The sequence below is a fragment of the Henckelia pumila genome, chromosome 1 (assembly GCF_033568475.1).
Source record: "Henckelia pumila isolate YLH828 chromosome 1, ASM3356847v2, whole genome shotgun sequence".
In the NCBI taxonomy this organism is placed as follows: domain Eukaryota; kingdom Viridiplantae; phylum Streptophyta; class Magnoliopsida; order Lamiales; family Gesneriaceae; genus Henckelia; species Henckelia pumila.
This window is the reverse complement of record NC_133120.1, coordinates 91,576,754-91,595,118: the sequence shown is the minus strand read 5'-3', so window position 1 is coordinate 91,595,118 and position 18,365 is coordinate 91,576,754. Positions and strand designations below refer to the sequence as shown.

The 18,365-nt window shown below is 35.8% G+C and overlaps 2 protein-coding genes across 2 annotated transcripts; both read right to left on the bottom strand.

Annotated features, from left to right (window-relative positions):
- Positions 1–576: 576 nt before the first annotated feature.
- Positions 577–9,484, bottom strand: LOC140879988 (protein BONZAI 1-like). Its single transcript, XM_073284010.1, has 16 exons — positions 9,197–9,484; positions 7,503–7,550; positions 6,931–7,079; positions 6,783–6,831; positions 5,990–6,046; positions 5,283–5,468; positions 5,059–5,193; positions 4,674–4,735; positions 4,492–4,594; positions 4,302–4,416; positions 2,654–2,730; positions 2,440–2,577; positions 2,202–2,366; positions 1,883–1,996; positions 1,402–1,498; positions 577–970 (listed from the first exon to the last, which is right to left on the bottom strand). Exons 1-16 carry the CDS (start codon positions 9,335–9,337, stop codon positions 876–878), a joined length of 1,731 nt encoding a protein of 576 aa, XP_073140111.1. The 5' UTR covers positions 9,338–9,484; the 3' UTR covers positions 577–875.
- Positions 9,485–10,739: 1,255 nt separating this feature from the next.
- Positions 10,740–17,969, bottom strand: LOC140887180 (uncharacterized). The gene is made up of 8 exons (XM_073294258.1): positions 17,428–17,969; positions 15,661–15,768; positions 15,229–15,559; positions 14,730–14,886; positions 13,671–13,715; positions 13,363–13,528; positions 12,107–12,480; positions 10,740–11,449 (listed from the first exon to the last, which is right to left on the bottom strand). The coding sequence occupies exons 1-8, from the start codon at positions 17,641–17,643 to the stop codon at positions 11,131–11,133; spliced, it is 1,716 nt and encodes a 571-aa protein (XP_073150359.1). The 5' UTR covers positions 17,644–17,969; the 3' UTR covers positions 10,740–11,130.
- Between the last annotated feature and the right edge of the window lie 396 nt (positions 17,970–18,365).

Below are 18,365 nucleotides of genomic sequence, written 5' to 3'. Positions count from 1 at the left end.
AGGTGTCTTAAAACTCGCCTTGAAACTGGAAAATGGGTTATTTTGCATTTGAGTTTAGGACGTTTGAAACTAAAGCTTAATTTTGTTTGATTTTGAATATGGTTTTTGAACCTTGTTAAGTGAGATTATATAATGGCTTGATCTAAAATATACTTATGAATTATATTAACATTAACATTAATAAATCAAAGCACATGAGCGATTTGAGATATACTAAGCAAACATATTTAAATCTAAATTTTGAAATATATTTGCATATATTCAAACTAAGTCGAGTACAAGAAAAAAAAAAATTTCTTTTGAAGTCAAAGAGTGCGAGAATTTGATCGTATCGTAAAAGAAACTTGGGTCAACCGGAAAAGTTTCGAATTAAGTTCAAATAGTTTGTACCATTTGGAAAGTCGGGAAATATATGGGGGGAAAAAGATCCTAGGTCAACAAATCGTCAATTTCCTCTCAATTCTTTAATTTGACAGCAATAATAATATACGCAGGCTAATAGCTATAATGGGAGGGGGAAAAACACTCTAAATGGCCAAAATATATTATATATGTCATCACAAATTGCACAAAATCTTTATCAACAAAAATGAAACTCTGTACAACTTCATAATTCAAAAAATGTTTCTAGAGCAAAGTTTTTCCACCAAAATGAAACATGCAAATTAAACAAGAAATATGACATTACAATTTAAATAAATATTTCTGTACTTTTTTTCAAAATAAAGAAAAAAGTGCAAATTGACATATGAACAATTTAAGTGTTTACACTGGTAAGACGAAAAAAGATCTCACCAGAAGCATAAAAAAGATGATGCTGGTGGAGCAGTCACAGGCCACATGACAAGAAATGCTGCAAGTGAATCTAAAGATCGTCATGTATTTGGGGTAATACCCCGAGCTTGCATGTATGTCAAAAACTGGGAAGGCAATTCTGCCAAAAGAGATTGAGTCACCGAGATCTCTCCGCCTGCGCATAAATATTAAAATCTGGGTTTTTAAACAATCTTTTGGCGTAATTTAAAATTCCAACTTTAGCTAACAGTATATTGAATTGAACCGACTGCAACACTAAAATTTAATAGTAATAATAATGGTGAAATTCAAATCTTTCAAATGTAGGGTTAACCCATGCATAACACTAGGGTTGCTTTCTCGTAAAGGTTATCGAACAATCCAGGGATTTGGTTTATTTTTCATGCCGATCCTCCAAAAATTCCCACCAATTGCTTAGACCCTGAATTAATCCAGTGCCATTGGTTCTGATATTTAATTTTTTGGCTGGGCATCAGTCATCTTTCCAGAAAGCACATTTTTTAACAAAACAACCATCAAGCGTCTTGCTCGGATATTATCCCCATAAAGGACAAAAATTTATTTATCTAATATATTTCATCTTACCCTGTACATCTCGAAAAGGGACAAACTGAACTATATCACGTGATGCAACCCTTCCACTCGAACTTTCAAGTCTCTCCCCTTTATCTGCATCTAATATCTGATTAAAAAAAAATTGACAACATTATAGCATAGAAGTGGGGTAGATGTTAAATATCAGCACGAAATGTTGCTACAGCCATTTTAGGAAATGCTTTTAATAAGTGAAGAACATTAAAAAAAAAAAAAAGGGTGAGCCCCACCCCCAAGGGCCCCACACAGAGCCGCCCCAAGCCCCGGCGTGAAGGGAGGTAAATCAGGGTTATGCCTGGCCAGGTAAGTACCCAGGGAGAGGAAGGCTCGCAAGCGCGATAAACAAGGTCAAATACACCTTTTACGGGATTCGAACACTCGTCACCTTCTTTTTCACCAAGGCCTTTGCCAGTCCAGCTGTGCCCCTGGGGGCAAGTGAAGAACATTAAAAGAAGATAAGAAAAACATATACCTCCATTTCCTTAAAATCAGCACCTCCAACCCCAACAATTAGTATGGACAGTGGCAGATCAGATGCCATAACAAGGGCATCCTTTGTTTCCTGAAGATCGGTTATAACCCCATCCTGAGAGGTTCGGGTGTGGAAAACAGATATTAAATGACAGGATTAAAAAGAATAACACGTGAAATCAGATAGACGTGACAATGACTTGACCTAATAATTGCAAGATTATTACAGTTCTGTCATGAGATGCATTTATATCTACAAGAAAAATAATTCAACATAGACAACCCTTGTATGAAACTTGAAGTTGCAAAAGTTGCATTACCGTTATGATCAACAAAATGAAATACTTTTTTTCACTATTGGCAACAGATCCACTAGCTATCTGTGCTGCCTTCGTAACTACATGTCCAAATAATGTAGGTCCAGCCAGTGAGACATTGAAAAGAGCACTTGTGTATGCCATCATAATCCCATGGATTCCTTCAACCTGGGAGAACGATAGTAATGATGAAAAATTACCACTAGTGGACAGAAACAAGTTTTAGAAAAAGAAGTTTCACCTCACAATAATGACTGCTGCCGTTTAAGTTGAAACAATGGGATACAGGACCATCAATTGGACGTGCTCCAAAACCCCAAGCAGGAAATTTTTTGTCTGAATCATAAAACTGCAAAACTCCCCCAACCTCTGAAATTGCCTAAATTTAGGGAAGTGAAATTAGTTGTGTTTTTTCACACCCACATGCGTTAAAATCTCTTAGAAACATATCTCACTCTCTGATATGCATTAAGTCGTCCTGAAGGATCAATATAGTGCAATGAATCCGGTAATCGAGGATTGCCATTTGATGCTGATAAACAAGTGAGCATTAGTGAAAACCTATTCAAAACTCCGATCAAATTGTAATCAAGGATATATATTCATTGACATGCATTCATCACTGAGAGATAGAAGCGAAAGACGCCATATATCTGAAGGCGGGAGAGGGAAATCTTGATATATTAGTTTTCTTCCTAAATTTTATAAAGCTAAGGAAAATGATAATCACAAATGTATGCTCATGCATAATCCATCTTTGATACTTCAACCTTTTTTATAGAATTATAATATTGCATGCCACTAAAATTTGTATAATAGTAGCGATTACACAGTTTTAGGCAATCAAATGATTACAATATATTGCAGAGAATTTCATGTTGTTTGATTTAGTCAGAAATTCGAACAGTAAAAGATGTTCAAAGAAGGAAAGACACTTAAAATAATGTGGTTCAACCGCCAGATCTCATCCACTGTGCAAGGACCATATAATATACTGCAAATCTTATTTATTTATTACAATCACTACCTTTTCATAGGCAAAAAAATTCCAAAAATGAAAACAATTAATGGATGCAATCAATCTATTCTATTCATGATCAAATCAGAAAATTATTTCTACATGGTGCACAATCCTGTGATCATATTTCTACAGTTTTTCGGTACTCATTTGTGTAGTAAGTAGTTCGCAAATTTCCCCCTTATTTAACATATTCAGACTTTTGAAGCAGCTAAAGTACTTTTCAATGCCATGGGCAAAGGGACAAAAAAAGTTACAAATGACTAAAACAAGCCATAATGAAGTAGGGAGTAATGAGCGAAGTGGATCAAGTTGAAAGGTGGAGGCCACTAGAGGAACCACCAGCTTTTATGCAAAAAGGCGAGGCAGTCCCAGCTCATAGGAGTTACTTGACGCGAGGTCATGCACACTGCATCTCTATACACATATCTATTATCATAAATATAATTGTGTGAGTACTAGGTTTCTGTGGAACTAACCTTTATCCTAAACCCAAAATAATAGACAGAAAATTAGTAAGTAACCTAGAACCCGGCCTTTAGCCCAAACAGCCCATTGGCATTGGTTGAAACAATATCAAGCAACCACCACTATATAGCAGGATCTGCCTCAGAAACTATCATCCCAGATTGAACCGGCAAATACCGTTTTAGGAAGGAGAAAAATCAAGCCTAGAACAAGAAGTAACCTATATCATCTTAATTTATGGAAATGTCTCGACATATAAAACCACGTAAAATTTATAATTCTCGCCATTCACTACTACATGACTTGGTTTGGATTTCAAAATAACAACTCTTTATCTTAGATGTGTATTATAATAAGTCGCATGCTCTCTCCAAAAATTTTCCATAGACAATAAATACCACAAGGGACCATACTTACGACACTTGAATCTAGACAAAACATAGAGCATCATAAAATGATTATCTAACTATCACCAAAAAGAATCTATATATTCGATGCACAAATTGAAATTGAAAAAAAGTGAGCAAGGTACTAACATCCAGTTCTTGAAATATTAAACAGATCGAGCAACATTAGACAGCCAAAACAAAATCAAACACACATGTAAACAAGCCTACCAGTGAAATCAATTGCAACCATGAAGTTCAGCTCAAAACCTCCAGCCAAGTAATCTAGGAATGTATGACGGATGTTTTCTGAATACTTGTCCACAAACAACTGACTCTTTAAGACCTATGGATGAAAGACAACACCAAGCAACAATGACATTCTGGTAGAAAAACTCATTGAGTAAAACTAGCCATTTACCTTGTTTTGGTGATTTTGCCCAACAGACACTGGGATGAACAAATTCTCCCCTGTGACAACTGAATGTAGTTTTTCTAACTCTGCCAGTGATTTTTGAACTTTCCTGGGTAAGGACATGGAGAATGCAAGTTAAGAAACTGAAAGCACTCTGGGCCAATAGAAAAGAACAGTCAGTCACTTACCCAAGTAAATCATGTTTTCCATTGCTGTTGAAGTTAAAACACTCAATAATTAATGGGCTGTCCTGTAATAGTAAAAATATATTATTACATTGAAAACACCATTTAATTCCCCAAAAAAAAGAGAAGTTGCTCAAAAAATGGATGAGCAAAGATAATGACGTCCAATTTTGCATCCAGTTCTATTTCAACTATCCATGTGTAATTTGAACACACCAATGCTTATCCACGTTTGTCAGAAAAGAATTGGTTAGGTCTTAGGACCATGAACAAAGCTATTCAATTCTCATCTAATATGGAAGTATGCCATAATGCCACCATTTGAGATAATGAGGTTTCAGTTTAGGTGCAATCTATTGATGCAACCTTTTAGGACTAGTTTCAGTACCTTACTTCCAACTTGCTGAATACTCAAGAAAATTGATTTCCATTTTGGATTGTGGTCATTATTCAAAACTTCAGTTTTGCAAATTGGAACAGTTACACCATTTTCTGTGATTTTCGATATCACCAGAAAAGGATCCTGTAACACAACCAAAGCAAGAACCTTTATATCAGCTCTTCCACCTTCATATGCAAATACAAAAGCAAAATTAAGAGGAACTTCCATACGCATTTGCAGAACAAATCCTTAGATTCTAAGTCTGAGCATCTCAATTTCAATTCAGTTGTCGTCTTTGACGCTACAATTTCTTCGGCGTAAATTGTGAGCTGGCCATATCTTTGTGCATCGGTTGGACTACGAAATTCTTTCAATCCAAGATCTAAGGTCAATGTCTTGTTTGATTTTGTGACAATCTAAAAAGAAAAAAGAAAGATGGATCACTGAGGTGAGGAAATGACACCTTGTAAATAGTAATTTTTTGAACTGGAAAACTCTTTAACAAATATATTTCATGTTGACAGAAAAGCCTGGATGATTGAATAATTAAACCAGAAAAAATAAGTTACTGAAACAGACTTGAGTTATGGCAATACTCCAGTCAACCAACAAATTCGATATCAGAGAAGCTATGATGGAAACTTATAAGCAGTACTAGTGTGCTAAACGAGGCTTCCAATCAGGGGTAACATTCAAAAGAACTTGATTATGATAAGAACAATTATCCTCTAAAGCAATTACTGCTTACTGTAATCTGAATACATCATAAAACAAAACAGGCTATAAAAAATGGAATCAGAAAAACAGAAACCATTGTGGAGAAATGTGTCTGGGTTCTCAGAGGCATTGATAGTGCAATGGATACAGGTAACTTTATTTTAATTTCTGCTGCATTTCTTTAATAAAGGCAACATGGATAGCATGACAAAGAATTAACCTGCGATAACGTACAACTAGCCTCGCCGAGAAACTGCTGCTCCTCCAGCTTAAGTGCCTATGCAAAACAATAATATATTTATCCAAACATAAATACAAGGTTAGCAGATAGGAGTGATTAGTGAATATTAAACTAGCATAAATCACGTATCAGCATCCATGTAAAAGTATAGGGCTCATCAAATTGTAAAACATACTCTATATACAACAAATACATGTAAGAGAGCAAAGATCGGCAACCGGGATAACAAAGAGTTTGACTAAACACGAAATGAAAAAAAGAAGCCACTAAACAACAGCTTCAGAGACGCCATTGCAAGAACATCCCACATGCAATTAGGCTTAGAAATACAGTTAGCTAACGAAATCATTAAAAAATAAGACAAAAAAGGATCTTCTCTTTGATACATAAAACTACTTTTTGTTTCTATTGGCTATGCACATAAACTTGAAGAAAGAGAGAGGGAGGTAGAGGCCTAAAGCCGAAAGTAACTTGAAAGGGAAGTTAGCAAAGTTGAGCAGATAATTTAGCTAAATGAATGTCAAACAAGAATTTTGCCTAATAAAAAAACCCAGCCAAACAAAACCATAGGCCTCAAGCATTGCCTCACTGATTATTCAACAAAATCTTCGGATATCTTAACAAAAGATTAGTTAGCTGTAAATATCATCCAAGAGAGTTATAAGCTAACATTCGATCAGGATAACGGTACAACTGCGCAAATTAATTACAATATTTTAAAAAGTGCCGCCATTCTTTAATAAAAGCCATGCAGTAAAGTTAATTGATATACCTTCACATCAACATCGTGAAACTGAGTGTCAACATCATAGACTCGAACCCTGGAATGAATACAGTTTCTTTGTTTTTAAGATACTGAGTGAAAAAATAAGTCTTTGATAAATCTTTTATAAAGGCAATCGTAACACATGAAAACTCACACCAAATTCTGCACCATCTCAAACTGATATGTGACTAAGTGCTTTATAATCCATTTGGGATTTAATGAATTCAAAACTACTTCAGTGCGTCCAAGCTCTTGAAGCAAACCATCTATTCCTTTCATATAAAGAACCGCCATAGGATCACTCTGAAAGGTAACAACAACTCTGAGTGGCAAGAACAAGGATTCAACAGCTGCAACTTATGTGCACAGGGAATCACCAGAATTAGCAGATATGCTTGATTAATACTAGAGAGCAGGAAGTTACATAAAGTGTAAGGAAATATTTACACGTATGATTCTGGAACAGATGCAATACAATTTGCAGGCATATCTCCACAGCATTTAATACATCAGAAACATATTGGATGTACAAATGAGCTGATTAGTCTAGTGCTGACATATGAATAGAATGATTTGTGAAATTGCGAACACAAAACAAAGAAATTTGTACAGGGAATGGTGGCATGATAAGTGGTTGGCAAACAAAATAATATGATTGTCTGACTATGAATTGATAGAAAATTCAACTTGTATACTTTCTTGTGTCAGAATGATACATCAACAGACCTTTGAGAGCACATCCTGATCACGCAAGTTTGAAGCAGAAAGAGATAGCTGCACATCATGCAAAAACAGTAAGGGTGCCAACTTCAAAGGATTCATTAACAAGAAAGTAAGTCGAAAGTAGAACACTGTGTTGGTCAAATCCATTTACTAAAGCCAGTCGACACAATTAGTACAGTGACAGAAACTATCAAGAAGTCAATGAAGCAGATGGCAAGTCAAAAGAATTCAGAGTGAACCACAGGATGACATACTTGATCCAGCAGCAATTGCCAAAATGCATATCAAATAAACAGTTTGCTTTTCGTGGCTAAAAATCGTAAGCAATGCATCTGTTTTTACAAATTGGATAATTCAGTGAAGCTGTCACTATGAAGTTCAGCTTCAAACACATGCCACATACAAGTATATTTTATTCTTGTCAGACTCCTTCATTAGAAGGCGGGCTATGACTAAAATTTAACTAGTGCCACTGGCATAACGAGACTATCGTGGAAATGGAGGATAGACAATTCAATCAATGAAATTCTCGAAGAGAGTTGCCATTAATTAACATTGTTCCACTCTGCCATGTGACTAGACAATATAGCAAATATCAAGGGCCCCACAGTTCCATTTATAAAAGACTTAATCTCCCATGTCAGATATCACACTCCCTTTTACTTGCTCGTGAAAAGGAGGTCACTCTCCACATGAACCAGTGATTTGCATTGGTACACAAACTGATCTAAGATTATATGAATTATGACAGAGGAAAGAAGGGCGATAAATCCAGTTGAACTTTGACTAGTTGACTGCTAACTGGGATGACAACCAATACTGACTTAGATAAATATTATTTTTTTGCCTGGACTCCAATTTTTAAAACCTCAAGGATAAACAGAAGGAAGAAATAAATAAATGTTTGAGTCATTCAGTCGTGAAAATAAATAAACTCAATCGATCTTATCCTTTTTTTTCTGAAAATCGGATAATCAACATACATGAAATTAGGAATCATTGATCAAGATCAAAGAAGAAGTCCGTCCGATTCTAATCCCGTGAATAAGGAATTCACTTGATTGAACTATGCGCCTGGTTTGGTGTTTCGACAAACTATGCAAAAAAAACTATAGTCAACGTCTGTGGGTTCAGACAGATATAAAAGGCCATCCTTTTTGCTTGGATCATTCAGTGTGACAAGTATCTCAGGAATCTCACCGCACCCTTGTTGGGAAAGGGTAAGAATCCACCCTTCAAGAAGCCTACATGTTCCTACACACTAGTACTCAGACCAGACCAAAAATTCTATACCTCCTTAGCGTGCATTAACTATTTTCCAAAGAACCTGCGCATTCACTGGTCCTTGTGTGCTCCAAGCCTATAAAGCATAGCATCACAAAGCCTAAAAGCCACGATGCAACCTCGCAACTTAATTCAAGCTAGCGCGTAACTAATAAAACTTTCAGAATCTGCAATCATAAGCATATTGTTGCCACGGAACCCAAGAGTGAATACTAACATGACTAGGCACCACTTAATGATCTCATATTTGTTACCCAAATCCAAGTCAAGAGGCTATGAACGACAGAAAACGACAAACTCCAATCCGATGAATGAACTCTGAACAATCCCCATCTCAGTCAAAGTCACATTTCACTTTCCAGTCCACACGCCCAAATATGAGAAACTCGTGGGGGAAAAAAGCAATAACACACCTCGATCTGGGAGAAGAGGCCGTTTTGGCCACGAGACCTGAGGAAGGCATCAACGGCGTCGTTCGTAGGGTTGGCCACCGAGCTGGCGCTTCCTCCGACCGCCGACCTACCGCCGGCGACATCGGAACAGCAATTTCCCATCGCCAAGCCTCCTCTCTCAAAGAATATACGAACGAAATTGAGATATAAGCAAAGAGATTTGACGAGCCAATAAATTGATATATTTTATGCATACAGACAGACATTGTGATTTGTGTACCAAAGAAGAGAGAGTTGATCGAGCCATGGGTCCCACTTTGACCGCCCCAGTCTCTGTTCCATCTGTCATAAGCACTACACTTTAAATATTTTCCACCTAAAAATTATATTATTTATATATATAATTATTATGATATTGATTAAAATTTTTAATATATTTTATCATTATATGGGAAATATGTTCATTATATATATACACATAATTTTAACAGTTATATCAAATTTATTTTATATTACACAGATTGAGAAAGTGATATTAGTAGTACGGAGAAAGGCGAACTTATTGTTTTTTATTTAATTTATTTAAAAAATGATTTTATATTTTTCAATGTTAGGTTACTAATGATATAGTAGTAAAAAGAAAAAAACTATGCTATCAAATTAGATAATTAAATTTGTGAGTATTTTTTAAGAGAATCTAGGATAAGATGGGATGCGTGCAAAAATCAGAAATAGCATGAAGATCTTCTTTCCGATCTTTTGTTTGGATGAAATAAGAATTTCATTTTGGTTGAGTTTTTAATTAACGATCATCAATAAAATTACGGTCAAAAAATAATAATATGATAAACATAGCGAGGGGGAAAAAACCTTTTAAAATAAACAGCCCTTCTTGTTAAAATAAAAATAAAAAAAAATAAACAAGCCTTTAAATGCCAAATTCGGAAAGTTTCATTCAAAAATTTGATTGGCTCGTCAGAAAAGTGATGTTGTATTGTATCAGTAAAATTGTGGTCGACCACAACTGGTCAAGGGGTCAACCACTAAATTTAGTTCTAAAATAAATCTGGCCAATAATGACGTGCATGAGACTTTGAAGCATTTGTTACGTGAGCAATGTTACACGTACAACAAAATTTATATATCATTTTGTATAATATAAAAAATTCAATAAAATTTCATTTATCAAAATTTAATTATACATTGGATATATAATCTCGCAATATAATAATAAATCTCACGATATAATTGTTGTAAATATCGTTATACACGATATTTATTATAACTTTAGCACATGATTTGTTGCGTACATAAAACATATGACCTTTTTAAAAGCAAAACTGTTATATAATTGCCAATGCATATATAAACATGTATTTGAATAAAATTTAATTCTCAGATTAGTTTCCTGTTTATAATTGTTTTATTTGAGTACAACATTAATTTGATAGATGCATTTTTTTATGACGTGAAAAATCACAATCACTATTTTTCGATGCGCACTAGTTAAATCCCGAACCATGCATCTTTTAAGATACTTTTAAGATAGTAAGCTAATGGTACCTTGAAAGAGCCACAAAACATTCAATTATAGTGCATTACACGTAGAAAATCGTACGCTACAATAGTGAAAGCAAAACTCGTTTGACTATGAAGCAAAACCCAGATTTTCGTATGATATCAATAGACACATAAAATTTGAAAATGTTTTATTTGAGGGGATGAACTCCCGTCCCTTGTGCTAATGAATTTTCTGACTGGGATGCAGCATTAGTAACAAGTATCCAATGCCTCAAAGATAGCTGCAGAAAAAGTATCCGGTTCGTGTCATGACCATCTCGTCGTCAAGGATTGGCCAAGCATGTTTTTCTTCAAGACCAAACTTCCCCCGGTTCTGGAGATGTAATAATTAGCAAAAGAAATCGAGTTTTGATGACTGCCCTTTCCTTCAAATCTTACAAGATTTTGTGTAATCCGATGTTCAAGTCGGAAGAAATCGAGATGAGAAGCGGGAGAGCGTGATGCCACACAGCTTTAAATACTCGTTTCTGATGAGCTCGTATTGATTGAGAAGGTCTGTGGCTGTTATATCTTATGTCAAAGATGTGAATGGCGGGATCTGCAGATCCTGATGTTATATACAAACCATCTGGAGACCACGCCTGGTTTATAAGGGCCGATTGTGAGTCGCTACTCTCTTGTTTCCACCCAAAAGCGTGAATCTCCATCTGCCTTATCCTGAGATCAAACAGTTTGAGCTGCTTCTCTGGGGTCCTGCAAAGAAAACACATTTTCAGTTCAGCACAAATTCACGATGTATAAATAGAATCCAAAACTTATTCCAAACAAATGCAGCATCGCACAGAATAAATGAATAATTACACTGCATAAGATTGTAGATTGATGTAGAATTTGTTGAATAAAATTGCACATATAGTCTATAGACGTACGGGCATAGTTTTGCGTCGACAACTGTTCTAGTAGTAGTAATGCTTTATCTAATGAACTCTTAAATTTTAATTTCATTATTGTCATCAGGTATAGGTTTTTTATATATATCAACAGGTTCTCTACACCGCAGTATACCTTAGAATCTTTCCCCAACACAACAAATCTAATAGACCATTTTCGCTCCAAAACATGCCAAAAAATGAACCGGAATATGAATTTTGTAAAAAATATAACCACTATTTTCAAAGGTTTTGGGGACCATGGGGGCTAACTGAAGATAAGACAAATCTTTGCAGCATACGCTACCACAAGAGATCTGATTAATAGGATGACAGATCACAGATTGGCAGAATTTAACCAAAGAAATGCAAGTGGGGGAGAAAATAAGAAACTATATGTTAGGAAGTCATTGATATAAACAACCGGAAAGGTAAGGCAAATAAATAATGGCTAAAATAAAAATTGCTTTGAAAAACTTACCCAGTCTGAACCATAAAGAGATTGTAGTCAGAAGGATTAGTTACAATACTCATGCATTTGCTTTCAATTTGATGTTTGTACTCTGCTCTTCCACTCATCATATCAAATCCAATTATCCGTTTATCAGCACCAACAGACATCACCATTTTCTTATGCCGCATTCCCGCAACCCCCATTACAGCAGAGGAATGAAAGTTTCTATGTAATGATTTAGGTTTCCATGAGCCTCCTCCCGTATCTTGCTCAGTCCAAAGGACCACGGCATGGTCACTACCACCCGTAACAAACCGTGTTTCATCCCATGGCATGAAGATTATGCTGTTGAGAATGCCTTTAATGTGAGGCTTGTCTTCAAGAAAGCAGACGCGTGTTCCCTGTGAAAGTACCAAAGAAGACTAGGTGTTACTAGATGAGTCGACTGACAGAGATTTATTATTTTTTTGAAAAAAAAAAAAGCACTCTGCAAATTGTTCTTTGCCATCATTTTTAATTAAATTCAACATGGATCTTCATATGAAAGCAAAAGAGGTACTTATGTGACAATTAAGAAAGTGATGATAATAAAGGAATGCATGTAAAGCACCACTGTAGTGATACAAATGTATTTTTTTCCCATTCCCGCGAGGCCTAATGAAACATAACAATTCAAACCGAGCTTCCTTCCACAAATTCATGCTTTGGTTTCTGTTTATCATAATGAATACAGACAATGCCAACAGAAATTTCAAAATCGAGATCAAATTTTACAAAAGATATCCTCACTCAAACCTAAGTTCCAACAGGCATAATGCTGTCAACCATTTTTCCAATTTATCATAAAGATCATGTCAGTAGAGAAAGTACATTATCTCATTTTTCACCCCACTTTCCCCAAATATTCTACTAATCTTAACACTATGATGTTAGAAATAGAAAATCATTCCTAAGTAACGGATGAGTGGGCAAATTTACAAAGGGTCTGATGTAATTTTGTTCCTAAAATATTCTGTACAGTAATACCCCGCTCTGATTTGACAGGTTTTGGGCCAATGACTATGTTTGCTAAAAAGCTTCAAAGATTTTGGGAGAATACCTCCATTCCCCTGTCAAATTGCATTTATCCCTTGTTTACATAATTTGCATGGTATTTTATCACTTGAACTATTTTGATCCAGGATCAATTGCTCAGATAAGCAACCGATTTCTGTTCTAAAACACACCAACAGCAAGCAATTCATGTGAAGAATGATACGGCATACTGATACAAGGAATATTACGTCTCTTCCTTTATTCAGGTTCAAAATTGATATCTGGGAATCTCCACCATCTGCAGCATAAACCGAAAAAAGTCTGTTTCCCTGTGGATGCCAAGCTATATCTTCAGGCCATCTCCTCTGCTTGTTAGATTGACATTCAGTAGAACTTAAAAGATTGGCACTGGAGCTGCAATTTTATGTAGTGGAAGTAAACAACCAAGGCCATCGCTAAATGGCATTCTAAGATACTATAAAGTCAAGTAACTCTCCTAAAATACTGGAACAAATAGATAAAGTCAAAATGATATTGACACAAATGTAATACATACCCCCTCCCCTGTATTTGCCAAAGGTTGACCAATCCATCCAATGCACTGCATAGCATTCAAGGATATTTATCACAAGGGAGTTATACTTAATAAATCACACAGCATGAAAAGAAAAAGGATTAAGGCATATGAATGCCACTTATTCAACTCACCAAGGACAGAATAATCAATATAACTACGGGGTTGAAGAAGATGATCATGTCAAATTTCATAACATTGTCATTGATCAATAAATTGTAGGTTCTAGTTCTACGATAATTCTTGATCTGAAGAGGAGTTGAAGTCAAGGAGTTGAAATAAAATGCGATTACAACAAATTTTGGTAGGCAAAGTAAGACTCAAGGGACAATCTTAATTGCATATTGTGATGACCATTCATGATATGAGCACATGATCAGAATTTCATGAAACGATTTTCCATTCTAAAATTTTAAAACCAAGTGCATTCAAGATTAAGAAAAACAAAGAAAACCGTTCCTTCAGTGAGACCAATAAAACAAGGCAATATATTACTAGGTAACCTAAATATATATGATCTCTCAACATGTCAAAAGGATGCTAAGTAAATATGCCAGTATATACAAAGCCTTGTTGAGATACAAGTCAACACTGTGCTGCCAATATAGTTATATCTTTCTTTTAGTTTGTACTAGTTTCATTACGAGGGGTCAAAAGGGGACAAGGAGCAACAGTTGTGGACCCTGTTACAATGATGAAGACTCGAGCTCCACAATTACTACACCAAGAAAAAATAAAATAAAACAGTTCACTAAGAAGAATCAAGTAGCAACAGTTTGAAAGAAGATTTACTCTAAGATTATAGCAGCAATAAATTAAATAAAATAATCTACATTAATTCGCCTGTGCTATGCAACTGGTAGAGGATAATGTCATTATTATACACAACAAGGGAACCAACTATATGAAATTATTTGTTTGCTCTTTCCTTTCTCACATAGCAATAGACAATATTGTCGTATAGACCACTCTAAGCAACCAACCAAATTATCCCTTCTATTTCTGATTATTCCAATGAGAGACTGTCAAAGATCCAATCACCTGGTCACAAATAATTGATCATTTGTCGGACACAGCACAAGACTTCTCAGTTTTCTTTTGTGTTGACTCGACAAAAGACAACCAGTCTGGCAGTGAATGGTGGTTGATGAAGAGCAGCTGCTTATTAATGGAATCAAATCTTTAGATTCTCTCTCCTCTGCATTTAAAAGAAAGGAACAATCAGGAATAATTATTGACAAATTATATAATGTGAACAAACGTGAAGCCTTCCATGACTAAAAAGTTGCACTATAATTACAGATTTCCACTATATTAGTACACAAAATAATTAATAAAAATACCACTTTCTCAGTACATTATCAAATTATCCATTTGAATCCACAAACTTTCTTTGCACCCAAAAGTAGTGGTTATGAACTTTAAGAAAATTAATTTTTAATTAAAAAAATTACAAATTTAGGGCTGAAACAAATTTGTAGATTCACAAAAGGAAACGTGGCAATTCAGCTTCCAGCTAAAAAAATCTTCAGAATCATACCAGGCTTCGCCTTTTTCCCCTTAGGTTCAGATTGCATGGTTTCTTGGACTGAAGACAATTTACGAGCTTTGTCTCCTTTTTGCTTGGCAGTGCTATTAGTTTGAGTTGATACCGATATACCAGGCAACAATCCGGAACCATTGGTAGCTTTTCCAGATTCTTCAATCTTTGGGGTCACAGAACGAATCAAAAGTTGTGATTTGGACTGGATATGGCTTCGAGAAGATTCTCCATTTTGATGGAAAGGACTAACTGATTTTTGTGAAACATTAAGATTATCTCTGGAAGACTTAATGGTATCCAGACCTGACGTCTGTGGCTTACATTGAGACTGCTTTTAAGAAGAACCTTCATTAACAAAAAGCATGACATTTCTTGACAAATTAAAACACGCGGAGAGAGAGCAAGGCTTGTTGATCTTTCAACACTTACCTCTTTGGTAATGTTACCAGATGTTTCAGAAGCCACTGAAATGTCTTGTCCTTGATGACGAGCCAATTTAGTTTGTGTATCCTCCAACTTCTTTTCCGCTTCATCAAGCTGCACATGAAACACAAGGTACATCAGTCTATATCAACCCACTGATAAAAAGAGTACAGATCATGTCGATTCAGAGGAAACTGGATGCAAACTCTGTCACATTTGTATAAAAAAATGCACAATTTATTCATATAGTTATGAACTTATAGTAAATACATTGATTATCACTTCAAAAGTCAACTCTATCCACAGTTTCAATGGGATGATATAAACCCACAGCAGTTTACAGAAGTTGCCCGGTCAAATTACATCTGGTGAATATTGAGACCATGCGATTGCATGCTATCCCCATGTCAAATTATGTTGTAAGCAAAACTAGGTTATAAAGCATAAAATACCATTAAAGGTAATGATGCTACAATACTTCTAGGATTCCATAGTGTGCATCCTCTTCGTGAGAATAGGTGGCAAAGAACTGTAAACTCACCCCTTGCCTCAAAGACACCGTATATGCTTTAGGCTGCTCCATAAGCGTAAATATTTAATAGAAATTAGGATAAGAGGGCACACAATAGAGGGGGGAAATAACAAGATTATGGGATAAACCTGCATTTTCTCTCTCTGTTATTCTTACAAAGTAGGGGCTTCTCACGTAGTCATGTTAAAAGTCCAAGGCAAAGCCCTTTAGTAAAGCATGCACCTTTGCCATGTGCCTTGGCGCACTGTATAGGTTTAAGGGATGAGTTAAGCACAGCTTACATGAAAAGATTTTGAATCCTGGAGACTATAATATGCTACTCATCCACGTTCATTTTCACATGAATCATATTTACTTTCTTGTTCAATAGTTTGCCAAGCACCTCTCAGATGGTATACAACGTGTTTTTTTTTTCACGCATCTATATTTTAAAATATGATACCTTAGCATGCCTATTTGATAGGCTGCACACCTTTATGCTTGGTCGTATACCCATGTGTTCCTCGGTGCACCTTCCATAGCTATGGATCCATCAAAGAGATCATTTTACACTTCTCTATTCACATTGCTGATTTCTCTAAACTACATTAGCATTTTACTGCACAATTCTGAGTATTAATATTTCATTTCTCCAGGCGCAAATAACTAGAGCCCGAATCTAGTAGAGCTTATCTACACAGACAACTGAAGCCAGGAAACTGAATAATATCAACCACCCAAACAATTGAGTTGAACATATTCCTCCAGAAATTTCCTACGAAGCTCAGCTTATAACGAGAATAAGTTTATCTAACTTGATCTTGCCAATTCATTACCCAGGAATCTTAGATATTTGTCTGTGGTAATGATTGAGTCACAAAACAACGAGCAAAAGGAACATTTTACGATAAAGACCGTATTACACTGTCATCATTCATGCATTAAATACACATCAAACCAAATGCAACCCATCACCAACTACCAAGAAAACAAAGGGCATCTGGCACATAAGGATATCTGAACTGATTAATTCCATAAAACAATTCACGAGTAGCTGATTCCACAGAGTTTAATCAAACTACCGATACCTATCACAAGGCAAAACAAAAACACTGGCTCCCCGATACACACCACGTGCGGAGGTAATCAAGAACAGTCTCCAAACAAAAACAAAAAACATACGAAAAAAGTAAAGAAATTAAAAGGTGCGAGAAAGTAATGTTTTTAGAAAAGCATAAGATCAAGAAAGACAAAAGATCCACCTGGGATTTGTAATAAGTAATGCGCTGACGAAGATGCTCAACTTCTTTGGTGCGATGCTGGACAAGGGCCAATAGCGCTTCTTCTTGTTCTTTCCTATTCTGTTCCTCCTCTGGTCCTTCCCTCTCTTCCACTTGCTCCTCCTCCTCCTCCTCCTCCTCCTCCTCCTCCGCTTCAAGCTCCATTTTCGGCTTCTTCACCAACGGTGGCGCATTCATTTTCTCCCTTCAAGTACGATCACTGATTCTCCGTGCTGTGTGTGAGAAAGGAGGCTTTTTGTCTTCCCTACGATCATGTAATGGTCCGGGGGAGAACGCAGAGTTCACGATTCGGCTTCTTGTATGAAATTTATCGCTCTCTTTTTCTTTCTTTATTTTTCCGGGATGAAATTTTGTGCTAAATGCTTTTAGTTTTATCAAAACAGATTTGTAAAAAAAAATGTCTTAATTACAAGAATTATCGTTGTTTTCGATTACAATTTGATTTCTTGAATGATTATTTCCTAGATTTTAATTCGAGTAATGTAGAGAGAAACCGATTGAAAATATGTTATGTATGCAAGCATCGCACGAGCTAGGTTAGTTCCATTTCCATTTATTCTTCACATACAAGTCGAGGATGTTCAATCTGTGATTTAAGAACACTTAAATGTTTGTCAAATATGTTTCACCGGAGACATTTCAAGTTTCCTAAATTACATCTGAAAATCAAATTTTATTGTTAACTAGCAAAACATGCACACGCATAACGTGTGTGGTCAATATGACATAAACCAAATTGATTGCAGTTTTTTTTTTTTAAAAAAAAAAGGTTGATCTCGAAGGGGACCCCATCCCACATGAGTCAGAGGCCCATTGGCTCATGCGGGGGTTAAATCGAGAGATGTGCACGAGTAGGCAGGGACCTGAGTGAGGGAACAACATGGTCCAACCCCCAGAGC

What these genes read in the sequence shown, in the direction of transcription:
- LOC140879988 (XM_073284010.1), bottom strand. Translation starts at nt 9,337, where the DNA reads ATGGGAAATTGCTGTTCCGATGTCGCCGGCGGTAGGTCGGCGGTCGGA. An exon ending in GGCAAAATCACCAAAACAAG is followed by an intron (nt 4,417 to 4,491) that starts GTAAATGGCTAG and finishes TTTCATCCATAG; the next exon opens with GTCTTAAAGAGTCAGTTGTT. An exon ending in CTGATTTTAAGGAAATGGAG is followed by an intron (nt 1,499 to 1,882) that starts GTATATGTTTTT and finishes TTTTTTAATCAG; the next exon opens with ATATTAGATGCAGATAAAGG.
- LOC140887180 (XM_073294258.1), bottom strand. Translation starts at nt 17,643, where the DNA reads ATGAATGCGCCACCGTTGGTGAAGAAGCCGAAAATGGAGCTTGAAGCG. An exon ending in GATCAATTATTTGTGACCAG is followed by an intron (nt 13,716 to 14,729) that starts GTGATTGGATCT and finishes AATGCTATGCAG; the next exon opens with TGCATTGGATGGATTGGTCA. An exon ending in TGGCAAATACAGGGGAGGGG is followed by an intron (nt 13,529 to 13,670) that starts GTATGTATTACA and finishes ATAAAATTGCAG; the next exon opens with CTCCAGTGCCAATCTTTTAA.